Below are 22,250 nucleotides of genomic sequence, written 5' to 3'. Positions count from 1 at the left end.
CACCGTTTCATTTGAGGGCTAGCTTAAAGAAAGAGCTGAGTCAGGGCTTTCAGAAAAATGCAAAAGATTCAGTAACACTGATTGTTTTCTTTTTCAGCTATTTTCTACACTGCTGCAATCCTTGGGCCCGCAGCAGGTTATCTGGTAGGAGGAATGTTTCTAAATATTTATTCTGAAATAGGCAAACAGTAAGTTGGTAAAAATAATCTTGTTCTTTTTCCTTTATGCTGTGCAGTTCCTTTAAAAAAAATTAAATGAAACCTTTAGCAACTTAAATGGAAAACTACCCATTGTCTTCAAAGGGGTTTTGTCCAGCAGTGAATTTGTAAGTGGGCTGTGTGTGGATATGGTTGAAGCTAGAAAGATGGGTTTTCATTAATGGAAAAGAATTGCTCGCAAGCCTTATTTTTCTAACTCCATCATCTTAGTGGTTTGTCATGTGCTGGAGCTGAGCTGTGGTGAGCAAGAGGATTTCTTGAATAAGTTCCCCTGTGTATGCAGCATGTCACCTTTTCCAGTATGCCTCACAATGATTCTGCAGTGCCACCTCGTCACTCTTTGGATTACTCTGTGGGAGAGGAGGGGGTCCTTTTTCATTTGCAGCAAACAAATGATCCTTGCAAAAGTGTTTTATGAGCAAGCCTGGCCTGTCATTTTGATGTGACATTTGGTAGATTAGTGGACAGAATCATTTTGTTTTGTTGTTTCTTTCGGCAATGAGCCTTGTAGCAAAAGATTGATCTGCTATTGATCGCAGGCCTGGGTGACAAAAATAGAAATGAAAATGGAACCCAGAACTGATGAGTGCTCAGAGATAAATACAGTGTTAAACAACTCGTGTTTTTAATGTCATGAATGATCTGTTATAGTTGCCAATCGGCTGTGGGTCTGAAAGGAAGAATGGTCCAGTGGTTAGGGTGCTGGCCTAGAACTTGGGAAACCTAGATTCAATTGTCTGCTCTGCCATGGCCTTCCTGTGTGACCTTGGGCAAGTCACTTAGTCTCTTTGTGCCTCAGTTTCCCACCCGTGGAATGAAGATGATAGTATTCCCCTATCTGACCGGGATGTGGTCAGGATAAAGACATTAAGGATTATAAAGTTGTGAGATTAGGGTGACCAGATGTCCCGATATTATCAGGACCATCCCAGTATTAGGGGCTTTGTCTTACATAGGAAACTATACCCTCCCAAAGTGTCCTGATTTTTCGCACGTGCTATCTTTTCACCCTAGCTGAGGTACTACAGTAGCATGGGCCATATAAGTACCAATGACAAATTGTGTTGGCCAAGATGGCGGGGTGGCTTATAGTAGCAAGCTCACATTTGAGCATTAGCGTAGGTAGCCAGGTGTAAAAATATTTTGTTTATTCATTCAGAAACCTGCTTATATGCACAAATCATAGGGGCACCACAGTAGAGACCTGGTTGCAATGGTTTCAGCACCTCCATCTCCCAGTTTTGCACGCAAAAGAAGCAGTCAGATTTTCAGCAGAGCTCAGCTCCCATTTCAGCACCTAAATGAAACAGGCAGATTTTCAGAAGTGCTCCCATCAGCTCTTGTTGCCAAAGTGGGACCTGCAGAGTGCTGGGCATGTTCGGAATTCAGCTCGTTTTGCTCAGCTGCCGAGACAAGAGCTGGGCTCTCTTGCATATCTTGCCTCAAATGCTGAGCACTTTTGAGTTTGTCTGATGTTATATTCTCAGCTAAGTTTCATACTGTTTCCACACACATTGATCAGCTCTTTGGTTACACACAGAATGGGGTGGAAAATGCTGGAGTACTTCGCTTCCCCTTTGATTTCAATCATGAAAGCCAAGCGCTAAATTTACTCTGCGGCTCTCTCATGTGATAAGACACACCGTTGGCAAACCACATAGGTGTTTGGAACATCTGAGCTTGGAGCAGCTTTGAAGCGGCAGCCCCAGGGGTTGTGTCACCGATGGAACTCGCCTGTGCCAGCCTTTGAATTTGCCTTTAGTTCAGAAGGATTATTTGTGCAGTTTATTTGCGAATAAAGAGCCCTTTGGCAGAGTTTCCATTGCACAGTTAGATGAGGGTTCTGAATACTCAGGCATGTTCAGCCTTTTGTACTGGGGTTTGTTATGATTGACTTACAGGAGAATGCCGAGGGCTGACAGTACTTTTCACACTGCTGTTGAGCACTGACTCCAGGCTGGGAGCACCCAGCCACATGTTGTTCTTCTTGCCACAGTCCTTACTCAGCCATACAGGGGAATATGGGGGATAAAGCCCTGTAATTCCCCTGCTTAGCCTTGGCCAAATTGTTATTGCAGCCATGTGAGGGACAGCAGGGGCTACTCAGCTGATACTCCACTGCTTGGAGTGGAAGGAGCCGTAGTTCTGTCCCCTTCCCCCCACCCCAGTAGCTGTTTGGGCACGTTCAGGAGAGAAAGCTGTTCTGTGAAAAGGGGGCAAATATTGTACCCCAAGTTCCCCAGAGAAAGGAAAGCAGGGTGGAGCTGTGACTCTCTGGGTCTCAATTCATTCTCTGGGTTTGCCCCTGGAACAGCACAGCCCCTTAGCCAATCAGGCTGTAATGTTAAAATTTAGCCCATAGTGATGTTTTAATAGTAAAGATAAGTCTTCTCTAGTTCCTTACAGCACAGAGCCCCCTTGGACAGTGGTTTTATTTTTCAGTAAGAAGTAAAATCCAAGGACTAAAATCTGCTCTCAGATGCATCAGTATAAATCTGCTATCTCTATTGCTGCCCGGGGAATTATTTCAGATTTATACTCATCTCAGGAAGAGCAGAATTTGGCTCCAAGTTTTCAGTTTGTCAAGTGCACAGAATATACTTGGGGGCAGATTGCCCTCCGTCTTGCACCAGTTTTATTTTGCTGACTTCACCTGCTACTCCTGATCCATGCCAGTGTTAGGGTGAAGTCTCTAATGTTCCATCCCAGTTAGGTAATTTCCTTCCCCCCTTTGTTCTTTTACAGAGTTGATCTAACCCCAGATAATACTCTCTGGGTTGGGGCCTGGTGGATAGGATTCCTGGGTGCTGGAGCTGCTGCCCTTCTCACTGCCATTCCCATTCTGGGTTACCCTCACCGGCTGCCAGGTATACGAAGAACGAAATCCTGAATAACTTCGGGTAGAACACTTGGGGATCTTCTTAATGGACATTAGCCTGTGTTTCAGTGAAGCCATTGCCTGAGCCTTGCTGCTGCTGCTGTGATACAAACCTTGTTTCTCATTTCAGTGTCACAGATTTGATAAGTCTATGGATGAGGCCATGCAAATTGGCTGCTTTAGGCTGGAGCGGAAAGAACTTAGTCATTAGATGTTAATTACTCCAGTGAGGCAGAACCCTATTTCTTTGTTTTGTTACTATTAGCCTGCTGTTTATGCTGTCCTTTATGCTACTACCACTTGCATTCAGGCAGTTATCCTCAACTTGCATGCTATACAGCTCTGCCTATACACCGGGAAGGAACAGGATACAAGTTCACCCATGTATTTTGTTCTCCATTAAGGTCTTTTGTTTGCTTCTCTGTCCTCCTCTCCATCTCTGTCTTTTGTCTTTTGTTCTGATTTGCTGAACACTTGAGATAATGTGACATTTTCTGTCTGTCCCACAGATGTGCATAATACTTTGATTGTCATTAACTCCTACGGGCTGTCTCCTCCTATTTTGAGATATGCCTGACTAAATGTTGCCCTTCTGGATGAATGCCAGTGAATGAGGAAACAATAGGCTGGGGAAAAAGCTCTTGTATTTTAAAGTGTAATTTATACATTGATTTCACACCTTCCATTTCACAGCCACCTGTCTTCCCAGTGTTTCGTTGTCTTTCTCTGTTCCGCCCCTTTATGCTTCTTATAAACGAGTAGAGAGAGAGTCTCTAATGTGAGACAATGGAATTGGAGAGAGGGAGGGCTTCAATGGAATAAATTGGAGTCAAGCACCCAACTCCTATTAACTTTCGAAGAGAGTTGGGCACCTAGCTGCTCTTTGTTGGGCTGGTTGGGAAGTGGTAAAACATTTGCACAGAAGTATCTAATGGAAAAAATTTCGCAGAAAAAAAAATCCTCTTTTACATGGAAACATTTTTGTTGAGCATTTTCTGACTAATTGAGTCATATTAGCATCAGGTTTATACTATGGTGCTTTTTTCCCTCATGAATTTGTGACTTGTGTGGCACATAAACCCTCCTCTCATATAGTCTCTATTTCCTACATCAATGTTTTCAGGATCCCAGCGCTACATCATCATGAGAGTCTCTGAGGCTCATCAGCTGAAAGATGGGAGCCAAGAGACGGCATCGGATCCCGACTTTGGGAAAACAGTTAAAGATCTTCCACGGTGAGTACCTTTGCGTGTGCATGACATTCATATAGCTCTTACCAAAATTAGGGAAATGGCCCCAATTCCATCTGGCTTTCTACAATAATAATTGAAATACTTTGCAATACCTAGGGCTTGATCCTGTAGGATGCTACTGAAATCAGTTTGAGTTGATGACATTCTATATCTTCCAAGATCAAGCCAATCGTCCCCAAAGCACTTTACAAACATTAATACTATAATGCTTCTGTACAGGTAGGTATCATCAACCCCATTTTACAGATTCAATGGTAGAGCGAGGAATAAATCTAGGAACTTCAGACACCAAATGCAGCTCCATAGTTGATATGGGGACAGTTTACGTTTATGGAACTGTTTGTGTTCAGCTTTTGAAATAAAACCCAGTCCAGTGCATAGAGCATCACAATGTGTTACAGGAACTGTTACCTGTTTTCATAAGCACAATTTTGTGCCCACCGAGACCCTTGTACCATCCGGGATATGTGACATGGTGGGGTTTACGGCAGGTGGCTTAATACCAGTCACCACTGGGCTTAACCAGTGTTTCTCAACGACCGGTACATGGACCGACACTGGTCCCTGAGATCTCCCTGATACAGTTTAGGAAGGCAGCAAGCTGGTCCCCGATACCAAAAAGTTTGAGAAACAACGTTCTAAACTACATGTACATCATTTGATTCTTCCCCTTAAATTGCTTATAAACTGCTCACTCTGCATCACTGCTCACTTGTTTATTGTCCAGTGTTTCCTCATCTTTGTCTTCTCTGAGCTTTTCTTATTTTAGTCCCATGTTGGCTTCCTCATATGTCCCTTTAATTTTCATCTTCGTTTCCTTTTCTTGCTCATAGCAAGTCTAATACAGTATCTCTATTTAGAATCTATTTCCTGTTGTCCTAGTTTTATCTCAGTTTCCTTTCTGTTTTATTCCATTTCCTTTCTCCTGTGCCAGTCAACTTCTTTGTGGTTTTCCCTCTGTTCTCTCCTTATGCAAAGTAGCTGTGGCAGAGTGCAGGACCGGGACCAGGACCAGTCTTCAGCTATCTGTATAGGCACACACAGAGATTATGTCTATACTATGGCCTAGGGGTGTAATTCCCCTGCTTGTGTACACATATACTTGCACTAGCTCTCATCAAGCTAGCGTAACTATAAAGAGCAGTGTGGCCAAGGTAGCATGGGTAGCAGCAGGGCTGAGCTGTGCCTCATCTGCTACTTCCCATGTTATCGCAGCTACGCTGCTATTTATAATCATAGAACCTTGATGAGAGAATCACACCCCTAGCTCATAGTGTAAACGTAGCCACATGCACAGGCCAAAAGCCAGTTTAAGGGGGAGTTGTTTTCTGGAAACATAAAGCAGGAAGTGTCAATGAACAATTGACCTAAATAAGATACAGGTAACATCTTACTACTGAATTTCTCTGTGGTGTTTTCAGTTAGCATTTAACTGGAGGAATGTGGGAGACAGAAAGGGTCATGTAGTGAAGCTGAATGATACCAAATGGCAATGTTTGGGAGTTACTGAATGATGCTATTGCACGTAATGTTTGGAGTTCTGTTTTAACTGAATGTACAGGACTTGGATCTTGAAGAAATGCTCTGTGTTAGTTGTGATGCACTTTTTTTTGTGGAAGCTGAGTATAACACCAGCAACTATAGGTTTATTTCCTCAACCTCTCCAAGTACCATTCTTAGAAACAACTACAGTTGACAGGTTATACCCACACAATGCAAACAAAAATAATAGCTGCTGCAGAACCATAATCCTGTTGCTAAGGGTCATTTGTGAATTTTAGAATCATTAACTGCCTCTGCACATGAAAAGGAGGATTGAAACAGAGATGCACAGGCGAATTTACCTCATACAACAGCCAACTTTGATTGACTCTAAGCAGCTATTCACACAGGGCAACACCAAAGCAGTTCACCATGGGTTAAGTACATTTTATGAAGAATATTGCATTGAACTGATTTCCACCTTGTTATTAAATGAAATTCTTGACCGAGTGCCATTTTCGGAGGTCATGACTCACCACACGGAAATTAAATTCAAAAACTGCATTTAAATAATGTTAAGGGAGCTGTATCTAAACTTCAGTGCTTTGCATAACGCAGGCCTCACCGAAACAAAACTCTGATTGACCTCATGGGAGCTTTGCCTGAGTGAGGGCTGCAGGATCAGTTCATTGGCCTTGAACATTCCTTAATGTGCCTAATCCCTGGAGAACACATGGCAAATAATTAGAAATGGGCAAACCAGATCATATAAAGTAAGAGCCAGCCTAGACCTGATTGTATTTTTATGCATCTTAAAAAATGAGTCAGTTGTCCCTTTTATTAAAAAAAAACAAAAAACTATACATGCTTCTGTGTTTTCTGGTTTGGTTTGAGAGAAGAGAAAATGCCCTAAAGGGAAGTTGTTCTAGAGGAATGGATCACATCTGTAAACGAGGCAGCTTTGGATGAATGTGCTGATGTGTCAGTTACAAGGGCAAAAGGCAGCTTAATTTTATAGGAGCACCGTTCCAGTTTTGTGTTAAATAGGGGTCGGACTCTGGCACATTTATTCATGTTCTTTAGAGTAAGAGGGTTCCGTTGAGATATGTGGAATTACCTGTAGAATAAGGTACCTCTCAGTGCTATCCAAGTAGCCCAGTAGTTCTCAAACCCCTTTCACATAGAAATCCTCTGAGTGTGACCCCTCCTTAGAAATTTAAAAACACTTTTTATATATTTAACACATTATAAATGCTGGAGGCAAAGCAGGGTTTGGGGTGGAGGCTGACAGCTCGTGACCCCACATATAAGAACCTTGTAACCCCTGAGGGGTCCCGACCCCCAGTTTGAGAACCCCTGAAGTAGCCTGATTCTGCTCCTGAGAAAGCATGTACTGCTTAAAACATGATACTATTCTCGCAGCCAGCAACAACCAGGAATGAAGCCAATATGATGAAACAGTCAATCAGTGAATTGCGGCCTGATTCCTGTTCAGAAAAGCTTGATGAAAGTTTCCTTTTTTTCCTACTTCCCTCTGCAGATTTCTATCACATATTCCACTTTGGTAGTGCACATGAAAAAGTCCACTGGTGTCAATCTAATAGACATTTAAACAGAATATACGAGAGGCATGCTTGAGAAATAGTTTGCTGGGGCTGATCAAAGAAGGGGAGTTTTATACAAAATTGATAAACATCTGTTTTATGAGGATTGATCATTGGTATATTAGGCATGCACAATGCACTGATCTCCAGAACAAGGAGCTGAGTTCAATATTACATTCCTGCCTTTTGGATTACCTGAGGGGAGGAAGCTTTGGTTTACATCATAACTTTAACACTGTTTTAGCTTTGGAAAGGGAGGAAGTTCATTGCGTTTCATTTGGTGCTTTTTAACAATCACCCTTTCAAAAAAAGTCCCCATGCACATTCACCAAAATGATGTAAACATAAGTGTAGAGTTTTTAAGTAGCATGTTATTGACTTACTAAAATGTAACTAGACTGTGAATGCTATGGCATCCCATTGTCCCTATTCTGCACAGGTGAGTAGATCCTCACCTGTGGGGGGAGGGATAGCTCAGTGGTTTGAGCATTGGCCTCCTAAACCCAGGGTTGTGAATTCAATCCTTGAGGGTGCCACTTAGGGATCTGGGGCAAAAATCAGTATTTGGTCCTGCTGGTGAAGATAAGGCCCTGGACTGAATGACCTTTCAAGGTCCCTTCAGTTCTGTGGAGATAGGTATATCTCCATATATTTTATTTATCTTTCTTATGGTCTCCGTGAAGTCAATAGGACTATTTGCACGAGTAAGGGCTACCCATATGGGTAAGGGTTGCAGGATCAGACTTTAATATATATAGCAGGCCTTATCCCTGGGAAATGGTGAGTTTCCTCAGCTCCCAGTGAATTCAAGAGTTGAGGACATCCAGGACTTCCAGCAGCTTCCCTGGATCCAAAGCCCATTGATATCAATGAAAAGATTCCCATTGATTTCAGTACCCTTTGTACTGGGCACTATCTCTCAGGATCAGTCCCTACATGTGTTAGCAATAGAATACAAGGTAGATCCTCCAATGGTGTCACTGGAGCTACCTTGATTTATACCAGTTGAGGATCTGATGCATACACCTTCACTCTGCAGGCAAAAATGTCTCTCCTGTGATGGAATAATTACTGTCCTACTGCTCTATTTTCTCTTGAGCATAGAAGGTAGGAGCTATCACACAATATACATAATCAGCCATACGTTTTCTAGTCAACAGATTAGACAGTACGCTTCCAAATAAAATGCAGTCATGCAGATTAATTTCTTTCATGTTACATTTAAGGGAAATAATTGGGGGGAAAAAGAAAAGGTCATCCCTGGAAGAATATTCAAGGAATTAAGCTGATTCTAACAGTTAGAGAGAACGGTTGCAATAGGGTCCTGTGAAATTACATTATAGGAATTTACCATTTGTCTTTCTTTCTTTTCTTTTTTGGTTGCTTGAGTGTGAAGAAGTCATATGCAGCACAGTGGTAGTCGCTCAAGAATATCTAAATCCCAGAACGTGTGATGCAGAGACCTCGCATTAGAACGGGCTGAAAACAAAACTTCCCTCCCACTGAAAATGTTTCAATTTGTAAGGGAACAAAATCTCAATTCAGGGTGAAAAGTGAATAATTTGAAATGTTTCATGGGATGAAAAATTCCATTTCGGGAGAATCAAAATGGAGGCTGACCAACTCCCTGGTGCCCAACTCCACAGCCAGGCAGCCAGCTTTCCGAGGAGTAGGTAGCATGGGAACCAGAGCACACAGCCCTGGGAAGCGGCTGCCCCGGGAGTTCAGAAGCTCCAGGAGGCAGCTGCCTGGGAAACATATGGAGGCTGGCCTACCTACCTGCCTGGTTTCCATCAAAAGTTTTGACAGAATCAATACTCTCCCACATTTTGATTTCATGTAATCAGCATTTTCCAGCAGAAAAGAGTTCTATCAGCAACGTTTTGACCAGCTCTACTCATGTGACATCTAGTTGCATGGCAGTAGTTTTGCCCCCATTCCACATTCTCTCGAAAGCAATAAGCAACTGTCAGGTGATTTTGATATAAAACACACGCACACATCATCTGTCTGTATGGAGAACTCTGATGAGTACATGACTTACTATCATTCCAGAGATAACCAGTATGTTCCAAATTGCTTTTGGGAGGACTTTTCATTACACATAATAGCCTCAGAGGGGAGCAATTGGAGTAGGCTAATAGAGTTACATGACAGAATTTCAAGCCAGTTAACAAAAGAAATCCCAGCAAAGCAGTGTAGATTTCCTAAATCAATATCGCAGATAGAGGAGGAGAACTGAGACTATCAAGCAAGCCTGGGGCTTTTTCTGTATCCAACAGAAGGATCACTGCTGGATCATCTTTCTGCATACATATGGCACATGGCAAATTGTCTGGAATGTCTGCTTTCCCCTAATAAATTCCAGTTAGTCAAAAGGAAAATGTATTTGCTAAATATACTAGTTAAACTTAAACTGGGACCCACTTTGTCTGGCCTGTGTTGATTGCTGCTTTACAGTAGGACGATAACATCTTTATGAAAGTACTTAGAGCAGGAAAAAACTTATTAGGTTTGAGTTGTAGAACAGTAAACATGTGACACACAGGAGTGCTGGTATGAGACACAGCTTTATTTCCTCAAAAAGAACAGAAGTACTTGTGGCACCTTAGAGACTAACAAATTTATTTCAGCATGAGTTTTCGTGAGCTACAGCTCACTTCTTCAGATGCACAGAATGGAACACACAGACAGGAGATATTTATACATGCAGAGAACATGAAAAGATGGAAGTATGCATACTAACAGGAAGAGTCTAAACAATTGAGATGAGCTATCGTCAGCAGAGGAAAAAAAAAACTTTTGAAGTGATAATTGGTCATCTTAATAATATGGGTCATCTTAATTATCACTTCAAAAGTTCTTTTTCCCCCTGCTGATGATAGCTCGTCTCAATTGATTAGACTCTTCCTGTTGGTATGCATACTTCCATCTTTTCATGTTCTCTGCATGTATAAATATCTCCTGTCTGTGTGTTCCATTCTATGCATCTGAAGAAGTGAGCTGTAGCTCACGAAAGCTCATGCTGAAATAAATTTGTTAGTCTCTAAGGTGCCACAAGTACTCTTGTTCTTTTTGTGGATACAGACTAACACAGCTGCTACTCTGAAACCTAGCTTTATTTCCTGACCCCAGTCACTTGGTCTGGGTTAGGGTTACAAAGATTAAGATCACTGCTTACTGATATAATTCCCATAAACTGTAATGAGAATTGAGTGTATTCAACAGCTAGCAGAATCAGGATCTAAAAGTGGTATTTATTGGTATGTTGTCCTTCAATTCTGACCCAATTCTGAAAGGTGCTGAGCACCCTCAGATTTTAGTGCCCTGAATGGGAATTGAGGACACTCAACATCTTGCAGACACAAGCCCCGAATTTTCAAAACTCACCATCTAAACTGCATCCACAGAATTTGTGATTTCACCATTTGGTGTCTGCAAGACCCACATTATTTTGTACCTATGATGTCAATGATTGCATATGCGACACCCATTTTGCATATGCTGGTCCCTGTTTGCTTATGTAAATATCAGCTAGGTGGACACAACAGATGCATTCACAAATCTGCAGATGCAATCCAGGTATTCAGTTTAGGAAATCATCATTCTACATGAGTAGGCAAGTGGAAAAAGAATATTGAGAAACCTCTACAACGTGGATCAAACTCAGTGGACAAACTTAAGATTTTCCACTTCCAAGGGAGGAGACTGCTGACAGGGCATGCTACCCAACAATGTTCATCCAATAGTCCCCACCCTGAGTAGGTGGAGAGGGAGTGGTCAGAGAGGGGTGCTGCTCCTTGGTGCCATGACTGAATCAGCATGTGGAGAGAAGCATGCTGCATTTTCAAAGAGCTGCATCAACTATTTCCTGTCTTTTTTCTTCCCATGAAAGGTGGGACAGCTGGGTACCACCCTTATGCACGGATGAGTCTAAAGACCTCCCTCTAGCCCTTTAGATTCAAAGAGACAATAACAAAGTAAAACTGCATCACCCAATGCAATTGCCTCATATTTGTCTTTTCTGTATGCCTCTTGGACTCGACAGATCATTATTGCTGCTTCTGAAGAACCCAACCTTCATCTTCCTCTGTTTAGCTGGAGCAACTGAAGCCACACTTATTGCGGGAATGTCTACTTTTGGACCCAAGTTCCTCGAGTCACAGTATAGTTTAAGTGCCTCTGAAGCTGCTACCTTGTTTGGTAAGAAAACAGATTTTCAATAATGCCCATGTAAATGTTATATTGTCTAAAAATACTAAAATCTCCTGATCAAGGAGATGATCTCTTTTATCACAGAGTCAAATAGAGTCCTGACTCTATGCGGTAATGACACTGTGTGTATCATGTAAAATGTGGCTGCAATCTTAGATATAAATGGCACCTTCCGTCCCAGCAGACCTGCACTGTGTGTGTAATCAGTGTTATATCTACTAACTTTAGTGGGAAATGTTTTTCCAACTTTTACACCAGTTGATCCTGCCAAACCAACACAGAGTGAGCTGGGGTTTGTTCCTCTTTGTGCACCATCAAGAGAACTGTCAATAGTGGTATCTATTCAAGTGCAAATGAGGAGAGTATCTGAGTTGCGGAACCTGTATTACTGGTAACATACAGCTGGAAAGAACCCAGCTTCACTCTCAGATCCCAGGCTGATATATATACACACGTACACAAATAGGTTAATACATTTAAATTGGCAAACTGAGCAAATTTGATCTGAATTCAGTGGGATATAAAAAACATGGAACCCCATAATGCTATTCTTGGAGAGTCATTTTTCAGGGCAGAACTGCACTATATGCAGAAAATATTTCCTTATTTTCTGAGTTTTGGGGCTAGGCTTTCAGAGCTGCTACTGAAGGCAGAAGGTATCCTTTCCTTTTCTTACCTTTTCTTTTCTTTTCTTTTCTTTTCTTTTCAAGTCCTATAAATTCCCATCAAGAAACAAGCATAGGCCAGTGGCACAGAATTATGCCAACTCTGTAATGTATTCATTCAGATGAATAGAAACTCCCCTCCTGACATTTATAGGCTTGTTTCTTTTCCCCTAGGTTATCTTGTTGTGCCAGCGGGGGGAGGAGGCACATTCCTGGGAGGATTCATCGTGAATAAGTTTAAGCTTCGCTGTTCAGGAATCATCAAGTTGTGTTTACTTTGCACAGTGACAAGTCTACTGCCTGTTTTCATATTTTTCATTCATTGCCCTAACATGCCTATGGCGGGAGTAACGCAGATGTATGACCGAAGGTAATAATAATGATCACAGTTCCCGTCAGTCGTGTGTTGTGATGGTACAGAAACACAAGGATAAATCTGAGCGATCAACACTGAGGTTAATATTAATGCACTACAGAATAATGTCGCTGCATGGTTGCAAGGCCAACCTTATAGGCATGTTCCAAGTGTATGACTACACAAAGCCTAGCACCTTCCAGCATCCCACTGCCTTAGCATCCCCTCTCACACACCCCTGTGCCCTCCTTTTCCTCTTAGGTCTGGTCTACACTGGGGGTAAGGAGGGATTGATCTAAGTTACACAACTTCAGCTAGGTGAATAAAGTAGCTGAAATCGACGTACTTAGATCTACTCACCGCAGTGTCTTTACTGCAGTGAGTCAACAGCTGGTGCTCCCCCATCAACTCTGCCTGCGCCTCTCGCTCCGGTGAAGTACCAGTCGATGGGAGAGCGCTTGGCGGTCAATTTATCGCGTCTAGGCTAGATGCAATAAATCGACCCCCGCTGGATCGATCACTGCCCGTTGATCCAGCGGGTAATGTAAACAAGCCCTTATTCCACCCCACCCAGCCCTGGAAGATACGGTTAAAGGAACATCTGCTGACTAATCCACTGTTTCCTTTAGCATCTTACTCGAAAGCAGCCTAAACCTGACTGCAGCGTGCAATACTGAATGTGACTGTCTAAGGGAGATCTACAGTCCAGTCTGTGGAAGTGATGACATCATGTATTATTCTGCCTGCCATGCAGGGTGCAAAAAAATATCAATCCTCGATAGTGGCAAGAAGGTATGGTTTGAAGAACCCAGGTGTTAGCAAAGAACATTAGTTAGCACATCCGCCTTCATAAATTCTGGCCAACCTTGATGAAGTTACATTAAGTTTATTCAGGTTTTGAGCTTTGCTTTAAGGTTGATATAAACTGTAGAAGGACCCCCTGTGAATACATAGGATTCATGAGCATTGGGCACCAACTGAGATGCAAGTACTCTGGTAATGCTTCTGCTGCCCAGCACTGACCTAGTCCTGCTGTTCCATTTTGGAGTTTGAAGTTCCAATTGTTATTACTTAAGGGTCTAGACTCCAGGCAGTGGGTCAGATTCTGCTCTCAGCTGCACTGATGTAAATCCTGCATAACTCATAGATTCATAGATTTTACAGCCAGAAGGGACCATCATGATCATCTAGTCTGACCTCCTGCACATCGCAGGCCACAGAACCTTCCCCACCCACGCCTGTAATAGACCCCCAACCTCTGTGCCCTCACATCATAATTTAAAGAACAGAGAATCCACCATTTACTCTAGTTCAAACCCACCTGTGCCCCATGCTCCCACGCTGCAGAGGAAGGCGAACCCCCCCCCCAAAAGGGTGTCTGCCAATCTGACCCGGGGAAAATTCCTTCCTGACCCCAAATATGGTGATCAGTTAGCCCCTGAACACGTTGGTGAGACCTACCAGCGAGACACCTGGGAAATAATTTAATGTAGTAACTCAGAGCCCTCCCCATCTGGTGAAATATCTCCCAAGGTTGAAGATATTTGCTACTAGCAGTTGCAGATGCACCACATGCCACTGTAGGCAGTCTCATCATACTGTCCCCTCCACACATTTATCAAGCTCAGTCTTGAAACCAGTTAAGTTTTTTGCCCCCACTGGTCCCCTTGGAAGGCTGTGCCAGAACTTCATTCCTCTGATGGTCAGAAATCTTCATCTAATTTCAAGCCTATATTTGCTGATAACTGAACTGAACTCTGAATTTACACAGGTATAACTGGGAACTCAATTTGTCCCATTGTTTGCACAGAATTCCCATTCTCAGAGCAAAGTTTGTTCCATTGTGTGCTCTTAGTCCCCTGTTAGTATTTTGTGCACATAGGGGACAATGTATGTGAGGGTGTTCACACTATGCAATAACTAATGTTTCCAGAGTTGAGAGCAGTCTTGTGAAGTTCATTGCCACCCAACCTGATAATATCTGGACTGGAAACTGGCATAAGGCCAAATCCATGGCCCTGCTGTGGTTGCCTTATTCTGCTCCAGGAGCAAAACCTAGCTGTAAAAATAGCTGATCTGACCATATGCAATTCTAGTCATGGCCCAAATTATGACTATAGAAACGCTGTCTCTTTGGGAAATTGACGAGGTGTTTGTTTCCCAGGTTTACCAGGAGTGTAGCTGTATCCTGGAGAATGATCCCACTGGATCTGCCCAAGCGATAGCAGGGAAATGCACTTCCTCCTGTGAGAGAAGGACTGTCCTTCTGGTTTTCATGTTTTTTGTGATTTTCTTTACATTCCTATGCAGTATTCCAGCGCTGACTGCAACTCTACGGTAAGCAGCAGAACCTTCCCTTTACCGTACAAAGCCCCCGTTTCAGCAGGAAGCAATTGAAAGCAAACATTTTCATTTTATCTTAGCAATTGTGGTACAGGGCCTGATGAAAATGGCCCAGTTTTCAGTGTGTTGAAGATATCGAGCGTGATTCTCAATTTGCTCCAATTGTGAGCACAATCTGAGTGCTCGCGCCTGTATGTAGCTCATTTGTGCCCTCAGTGAGGTAGTTAGATGTGCAAATACCCAGACTTGCCCTCACAATTCTCAAAAGCGTGGACACAAATTTTGCTGGTGCACATTATGTCCACAAAAGGGGAGAATGAGCCTCATTCTGGCTGAAAGTATATCCCTTTATCATCAGAGTACACTGTTTGATGGTGTTACAGGGTGTGGAGAGGCTTTTCTCTGCTGCTGGCGAGTTGCTACTGCTTCATGTCAACATTTTAAAATTCTACCTTTGTGTACTCCAGGTGTGTCTCTGATAGACAGAGGTCGTTTTCACTAGGAATCCAGTGGATTGTAGTAAGAACTCTAGGTATAGTATGGAGTGAATGTGTATGTCTTTCCTATTGTATTTATAAACCACTTATCACAGGAGTGTCAATGGGCCGAATACAGATAGTTTAACAGCAGGGGACTGGGGATATGTGATGTTTAAGTGGAGGATGTTTTCTCTCACCTACCTACACTATTCATAAACATCCAATCCTGTTGCATGTAATTTGCAAACAGGAAGAAAAAAAGCTCAATTGTGCAGCTAGATTGGTCGCTGTGAATAGCTCCCCCAGCCGTAGAGATAACTTAATACAGAACAGCAAAGCTTCATACCATGTCATTAGCATGAGTTTAGTAAATTCAGGGCGCCAGCCTGGCCAGGACACCAAAAGTTCCTGGGGCTCCCGGTGGGGATGCAGATTTGAACTCTTATAGTGTCATATGCTGAAGTGAGCTCTCTTGTTAACCATGTAAACTGGCTGTTGGACGGAAAACTACAACTCCCATAACAGGTTTCCAGAGGAGTAAACAATAGCGGTGGGCACCTGCTCATTCCAAGAAGAAAATGGGCTGTGTTGTCCAAGGCCCTGGATAACTACATATGTCATTGCTGAGTTCATAGGCTGGGGTTTTCGAAGGAGCTGATGGGCATTAGTTACCCAGTTCAGTAGGGTTTGGGTGCCTAACTCCTTTAAGCTCTTTTGGAAATTCCAGCCATGCAGGTTGCAGTGTTAGCTTACTCAGTCACTGTACCTGTAAAACCTGTGCTTTGGGCTATCTTGAGGATGATAGATTGAAGTTATATCAACTGATGTTCCATTCTGTCTTCATGCAGGAGGCATTCCCGGTCCTATTGCCTTTGGCTCAGTGATTGATCTATCATGTCTGGTGTGGCAGGACCAGTGTGGAGAACAAGGTTCTTGCTACGTTTACCAGAACTCCGCCATGAGCCGATACACTCTGGTCGCTGGAATTGTCTACAAGGTGATGCCCAGTTATTATTTCACTTTCACATCTCCTAGCCTGTGCTTTTTGCTTATGACTGGTTAGATGAGCAGCGCCAACTGTGGCAGAATTTTGGAAACCTCCTTTATGCTGTTCTGATCACAACACAAATGCTATCTTCACACAACTTTGGTGTGAAAACACAGCACAGTGTTTGTCACTAAATGCAAATATTCCATTTATGATTCGCAATTTAACAACTCTCTCGGTACCATAATTCTCCTGACTTCATATTATTTTCCAAGCTAAATGTTTTTCCTCTAAAAATTTTAGAGGAAAAACTCCACAAAATCCACATTTTATTAAAATCACTCACTCTAGAACTAGAGTTGAGTGTATAAATGCAGTCTATTAGCTAGTGTGTCTCAGGTCATTCTGCTCATGCTGTAAAGAAGAGTAAATAGCCATTCTCTGATCACGGCTCGAAAATGTCGAGAGGGCGAATGTTTCAGTATTTATGAGCAGAAAGCATTGTTTTAGCTCAGTCCAAATTGGCAGTTAGCTTGCAGGTCACAGTAGGAATCAGCAGCTGTGGTGAGAAGGTATGTATGTGTAGCAATGCTAGTATACACAGCAAAATACTACAGGCCAGATCCTCAGCTGCTCTAAATCCATGTAGCTCAGTGCAATGTGGTTCCAGATGTTTTAAATGGTGGGAGCATCGGTCCCAGTGCACTACTGTCATGGAGGCAGGTGATCAGAGAATCTAGCCCCGGCTAATTGTCAAGAACAAGGTAAAGAGCAGACCTTCCCCCACCCTCAATCCAAACAGACCTTCATTTAAAAACAAATCCCAGCTGCAAGAAAACCAGTTTGTTTCCAAATTAATGGCACGATTCCTTTTTACATACAGAGTTTGATGCTGTGTGATGATAGGTCATGACTGCAAAGTTCAGCTTCAGAGCTGAACTTTCCTGAAGTTGCAGTGGTTTAAATGGAGATTTTGGGGGTCAGTCTGTTAGAAAGATGACAATGGGAGGGCAATATGTGAACTTTATATGTGATCTTCATCATCGTCAGGGATTGTTTGATGTGGATAAATCCCCCTCATAATGCTAATGGGTAGTCGCTACCCCCCACAGCATGGTACAATGTCGGTCTAAAAAGTATGACCATAAATCGTGTGTCTAATGGCATGAACTTTTATTTGTACACCTCTACCCCAATATAACACGGTCCTTGGGAGCCAAAAATCCCTACTGCGTTATAGCTGAAACCCTGTTACATCGGGGTAGCAGCGGCAAGGCTCCAGTGGTGATTTAAAGGGCCCAGGTCTCCCCGCAGCAGCCAGAGACCCGGACCCTTTGAAGTGCTGCCTGAGCCCCCTGCCAGAGCCCAGAGATTACCACGCTATATGCCAACCCATGTTATATCGGGGTAGAGGTATAATTTGCCTCATGCTAAGCACTACTCACATGGTAGCAAGAGCTTCTAAAATAAGGCTTTCGGGCCTCACCCTTGTGCAGTCTTGCTCTGCTGCCTCTACATTCAAGAGAACTGTGTAGATTAACTGGCTGCTCACTGAGGTTTCATGCACATTTCTAAGAAGTAGGCATGCACACCTGCTCATAATCAATTGGAGCATAGTCCCAGAGCCACATACTAATATGTTTTCCTGGCTAATCTCTTCCTTGTCTTTATAATCCAGCCAAATCCTCCTGCACAGATCACCTGCATGTCAAATTGTCTTTACAACTCCCTTGGAACATGTTCAAACTCTTTTAATCTGGATCTGGGAAACCTGGAGGGAGCTACTCAGTCACTGTTAACTGGCGTAGCTCCATTGGCACCAGCAACACCACTGTCTTCAAAGTTGCTATGCTGGTTTACCTTATTTGGGGATCTGGCCCTGGGTTTTTAAATAAATTAGAGTCATGCTGGGTATTAAAAGTGGTTGTGTTAGTAACAGGGGATGTCTTGATGATTACAGGTAGTTGGAACAGTCTTCTTCCTGCTGGCCTGTTTCCTTTACAAACCGCCTCCCCCAGAATCCCTACCAGGGAGCTCAGATGCATTGGAAAATGGGAACTGTGTCCTCCGGGAGAACACATCTCTCCAGACCCAAGCTGCTGACTAGCACTGTAAATACTGCAAGGGACTTTCTCTCAGCCTCATAAATACCATGTCAAGATATTGTTCTATTCCTGTTTTTATGATTACTATTATTATTACTATTGCTTAACACTTCGTTTTTCATTTAAAGAAGGATATTTGAAGTAAGTTCTGGTTTGGCATAACATTTTCTGAATGGCAGAAGCACGTGTGAGGATATGTCCATTGATGCAATATGAGGATTTGTGCATTGGTGCTAGACACTGTTATTTTACTCACTGGTAGCTTTATAGCTAGGGTGACCTGATGTCCCGATTTTATAGGGACAGTCCCGATTTTTGGATCTTTTTCTTATATTGGCTCCTATTATCCCCCACCTCCTGTCCGAATTTTTCACATTTGCTGTCTGGTCACCCTATTTATAGCACTTCTGAACCACACTAAAGAAGCCAGGGTACCACTGTGGGATCAAATTCTCAGCTGGTGTAAACTGGCACCATTCACTTCTGCGGAGAATCTGGCCTGTAACACATACATCATAGAACCGTCAGTTGCAAAGCACGTGTGTTCAGGCTTTTTAGGTCTGATCAACGGCCTATCCTCGTGTTGACAGTCTGCTACCATACGCAAAGCAAGGAACAAACAAGGAACAGTGTCTTTTGTGTTGCTGTAGCACATATGGCGTTGCTCATAATGCACGCTGTATTCTCTCTCTGTTCATTTCAGTTATAGACATTTAACTGCAATAGTTCATATTACTGTGCAATGGAAAATATGTTTGAGATCACGGATTCCCTGGGAAGTTCATCAGTAGATCACATGCAACACACTGTTGAAACTTGAACACCGCCGGCTATTTTGAACTCACTACCCAAGCCTTTTTCTGTCACTACCTCTGGTTTCCTAATTCCATTCCCAGGATTTGCAGTATAGTTACAATCTGCTTTTCTTCCATTGTTTTACAATGGACATATTTTGTAATGTCCTGTAAAGGCAGTTGGATTATTTGTTGTCCTTGAGCTATTGTGCTGTTTGACACAGAAACACATAAGATATGGATCTATGCAATGTTTTGTTTGTTTTGCTTTGTAAAGACATTGTTTTTAAGTATGCAGAAAAATCAGAACTAATTTAATTTTTCTTAGACTGCTAGTTTAAAGAGAAACCTAACATAGTGACAGACTTTATTGTATGAAGCTAATGAAAAGATCAACCAGATTCTCAGCTGGTGTAAATAGACATAGCTCTGTTGATTTCAGTGGTGCCATGCTGATTCAGGGCTGCCCAGAAGATTCAGGGGGCCTGGGGCAAAGCAATTTCAGGGGCCCTTTCCATAAAAAAAAGTTGCAGTACTATAGAATACTATATTCTCGTGGGGGCCCCTGTGGAGCCTGGGGCAAATTGCCCCCCCCCCGACAGCCCTGTGCTGATTTGCACCAGATGATGATCTGATCCATTGTTTGCAAATAAACTAGGCCACATTTTCAAAAGTGCCCTTTAAATATGCATTGCAGTATTAACCATATGTTGTTGGCAAGGACAAGCAATGGATTTTCAGCATCTGATGGCCAGATTTATGCGTGGCTGTGTCACTCGCACCCACGAAATTAGGCAGGTGTCAGAATCTTATTATTTGGCTCTTCAAATGGTTGCACAAGAAAAAATTGCAGGTAAAAATTCAGCAGTTGGATTGAGGCCCCTCTGAAGATGCAGGCCCCTGAACTCGTTACCCTGCATAAAACTGTAGTGAAGAATTATAGGACAACCACTAACGAGCTGTTTAATCAACATGTAATGGTCACTACAAAATATTTAGAAAGATTTTGTAGCTACTTTATATATTTTTTTATATTTATGTTTTTGTAAAAGAGTGAAGAAGGTTAAAAAGCTGTTTATAGTTTTTTCGCAAAGGACCAAACATTCCCAAGCACAGCCGGCACCATTAAACACGGCCCTATACCATGCCTGGTGTTTCCCATTCTACTGAGGCTGATACTGTGGTGGAGATACGGGGTTGAAATAAAATGTCCGTTCTTTCCTTGACGCTCACTGGGAACGGGCTTTGAATAAGAGTTCCTCTGCCATCCATGAATCCTCCTCCACCAAGGCCACGGATTTACTATGCAGAAGCCACCTTTAAAAGGCCCATATTTACCAACCGTTGTCACACCACAGTGTCTAGGAGCAAGCCTCTCAGCCTCAGGCTAGTCGCACTATTGCTCTAAAAATAGCTGTATAGTAACACATTGAAGTTGGGGCATGGGCTGGAGCTTGGGCTCTGAATCCCCCAGCCCCAGCCACAACTTCAGCAGCTTCAGCCCGAGCTGCAAGTTCAAAGCACTGTCTATACCTCAACTTTTAGAGCCATTGACCTGGGCTGAAAGGCTCGCTCCAAAATGCCATGTATACCTACCCTGAAAGAGAATAGTTTGTATTGGGAAACACTGCAACGTCTCTGGTATCATAGCATGGTTACTTCTGCTGAACACCGACATTCTGGAAGGCATCCCTGGTCAGTAGGTCTGGGTAGTCATGGACCTGTTGATACTGCCTGCCCAGAATAAACGCCTACGCATTGGTGCATACAGAGCCCTTGCAGTATTCTAGGTGTGGCGTCCCCCTCTCTGCTGCTTGACACCCACTCCCCATCTTACACACCTGTGGGGGTTTAAGGGGTGTGACTAGGCCCAAAGAGATTAACCCTGACCGATAGTAAACGGTTCTTCATGACTGTCAATAGTTTTCTCAGGTGCCTGTGAGCAAGACAACCACTATCTACAGGAGTCTGCCACTCCAGTACACGAGAAACAAGAAAGACTTCCCAACACTTTGGGTACAAGCAGTAGCCTGATGAGTTGCATGACATTATTTTGGGGAAATATTTTGGGGAAATAATGTACTTATGATGTTAGAAGTGTTTATATATATATGACATGCTTTAGTGGTGTTTATAAAATGAAATTTATTTGAATTTATCATTTCAAGAGCAAAAGAATAGTGGTGTTTTATTATGTTGACATGGGATTGAAAATCCTTGATTTTAATTAAATAGCAAAAAAAACCTTGTTCCTATTAGGGCAACATTTGTATATAGAAAAGTATGTATGTGCATATCGTATCTGAAAGGACATTTCCCCATCTCATGTGAAGTATTGTATTGCTATCATGTCACAGAAATATAAGCAATATTTGACAGGTCCTTTGTGTGTGTCTTGATCAGCTTCATTTGATTCTGAATGGTGCTTCTGAGGAAAACGGAATGAATTAGCTTATTCATAGCTATAATGTAGTCACAACTGGAAAAGTTGGGCCATAGACACCTGCAGTTCTCAATGATATCAGTGAGAAGTGTGGTGCTAAGCAACTCTCTGGACACAATACTTTTTAGTGCCAGGTAGCTCTTTGGATTGTGATTGAAGTTTTGATACCCCACAGCTTTGGTTCTCTTTTTAACTACTATCCCTTTCTTCCTGCGCTCATGGAGGAAGGTTACACAAGTGGGGTTAGGGAATATGAGCCAACACAGACTGAAGACAATGGAAAGCCTCCTGTTGACTCAGAGCATCGGACCAGGCTCAGGGTAAGCAGACAGCTAAGAGGAGCTATCTGATTCTGTTTCAGAGAAGGTCCATTCTGGCAGTAAGACTTCTTCGATCTGTCTAGTACCTTTGAGAAATAAGCACACTAT

At 42.7% G+C, this 22,250-nt stretch overlaps 1 protein-coding gene across 4 annotated transcripts in view; it reads left to right on the top strand.

The window, feature by feature from the left end:
* Positions 1–19,842, top strand: part of SLCO4A1 (solute carrier organic anion transporter family member 4A1) — a 45,031-nt gene extending 25,189 nt beyond the window's left edge. For all 4 annotated transcript variants that reach the window (XM_030533436.1, XM_030533438.1, XM_030533437.1 and 1 more), the window contains 10 exons: positions 98–188; positions 2,964–3,085; positions 4,220–4,331; positions 11,484–11,638; positions 12,490–12,685; positions 13,300–13,462; positions 14,835–15,007; positions 15,481–15,545; positions 16,341–16,489; positions 18,441–19,842. In XM_030533436.1, the coding sequence (XP_030389296.1) occupies positions 98–188; positions 2,964–3,085; positions 4,220–4,331; positions 11,484–11,638; positions 12,490–12,685; positions 13,300–13,462; positions 14,835–15,007; positions 15,481–15,545; positions 16,341–16,489; positions 18,441–18,587 (1,373 nt within the window). In that variant the 3' untranslated portion in view covers positions 18,588–19,842. The remainder of the gene's footprint in view (positions 1–97; positions 189–2,963; positions 3,086–4,219; positions 4,332–11,483; positions 11,639–12,489; positions 12,686–13,299; positions 13,463–14,834; positions 15,008–15,480; positions 15,546–16,340; positions 16,490–18,440) is intronic.
* The last annotated feature ends 2,408 nt before the right edge of the window (positions 19,843–22,250 follow it).

Source organism: Gopherus evgoodei, chromosome 14, assembly GCF_007399415.2.
Source record: "Gopherus evgoodei ecotype Sinaloan lineage chromosome 14, rGopEvg1_v1.p, whole genome shotgun sequence".
Classification (NCBI taxonomy): domain Eukaryota; kingdom Metazoa; phylum Chordata; order Testudines; family Testudinidae; genus Gopherus; species Gopherus evgoodei.
Note: the sequence above shows the minus strand (reverse complement) of the source record. Positions and strands in the feature narration are given on the sequence as shown.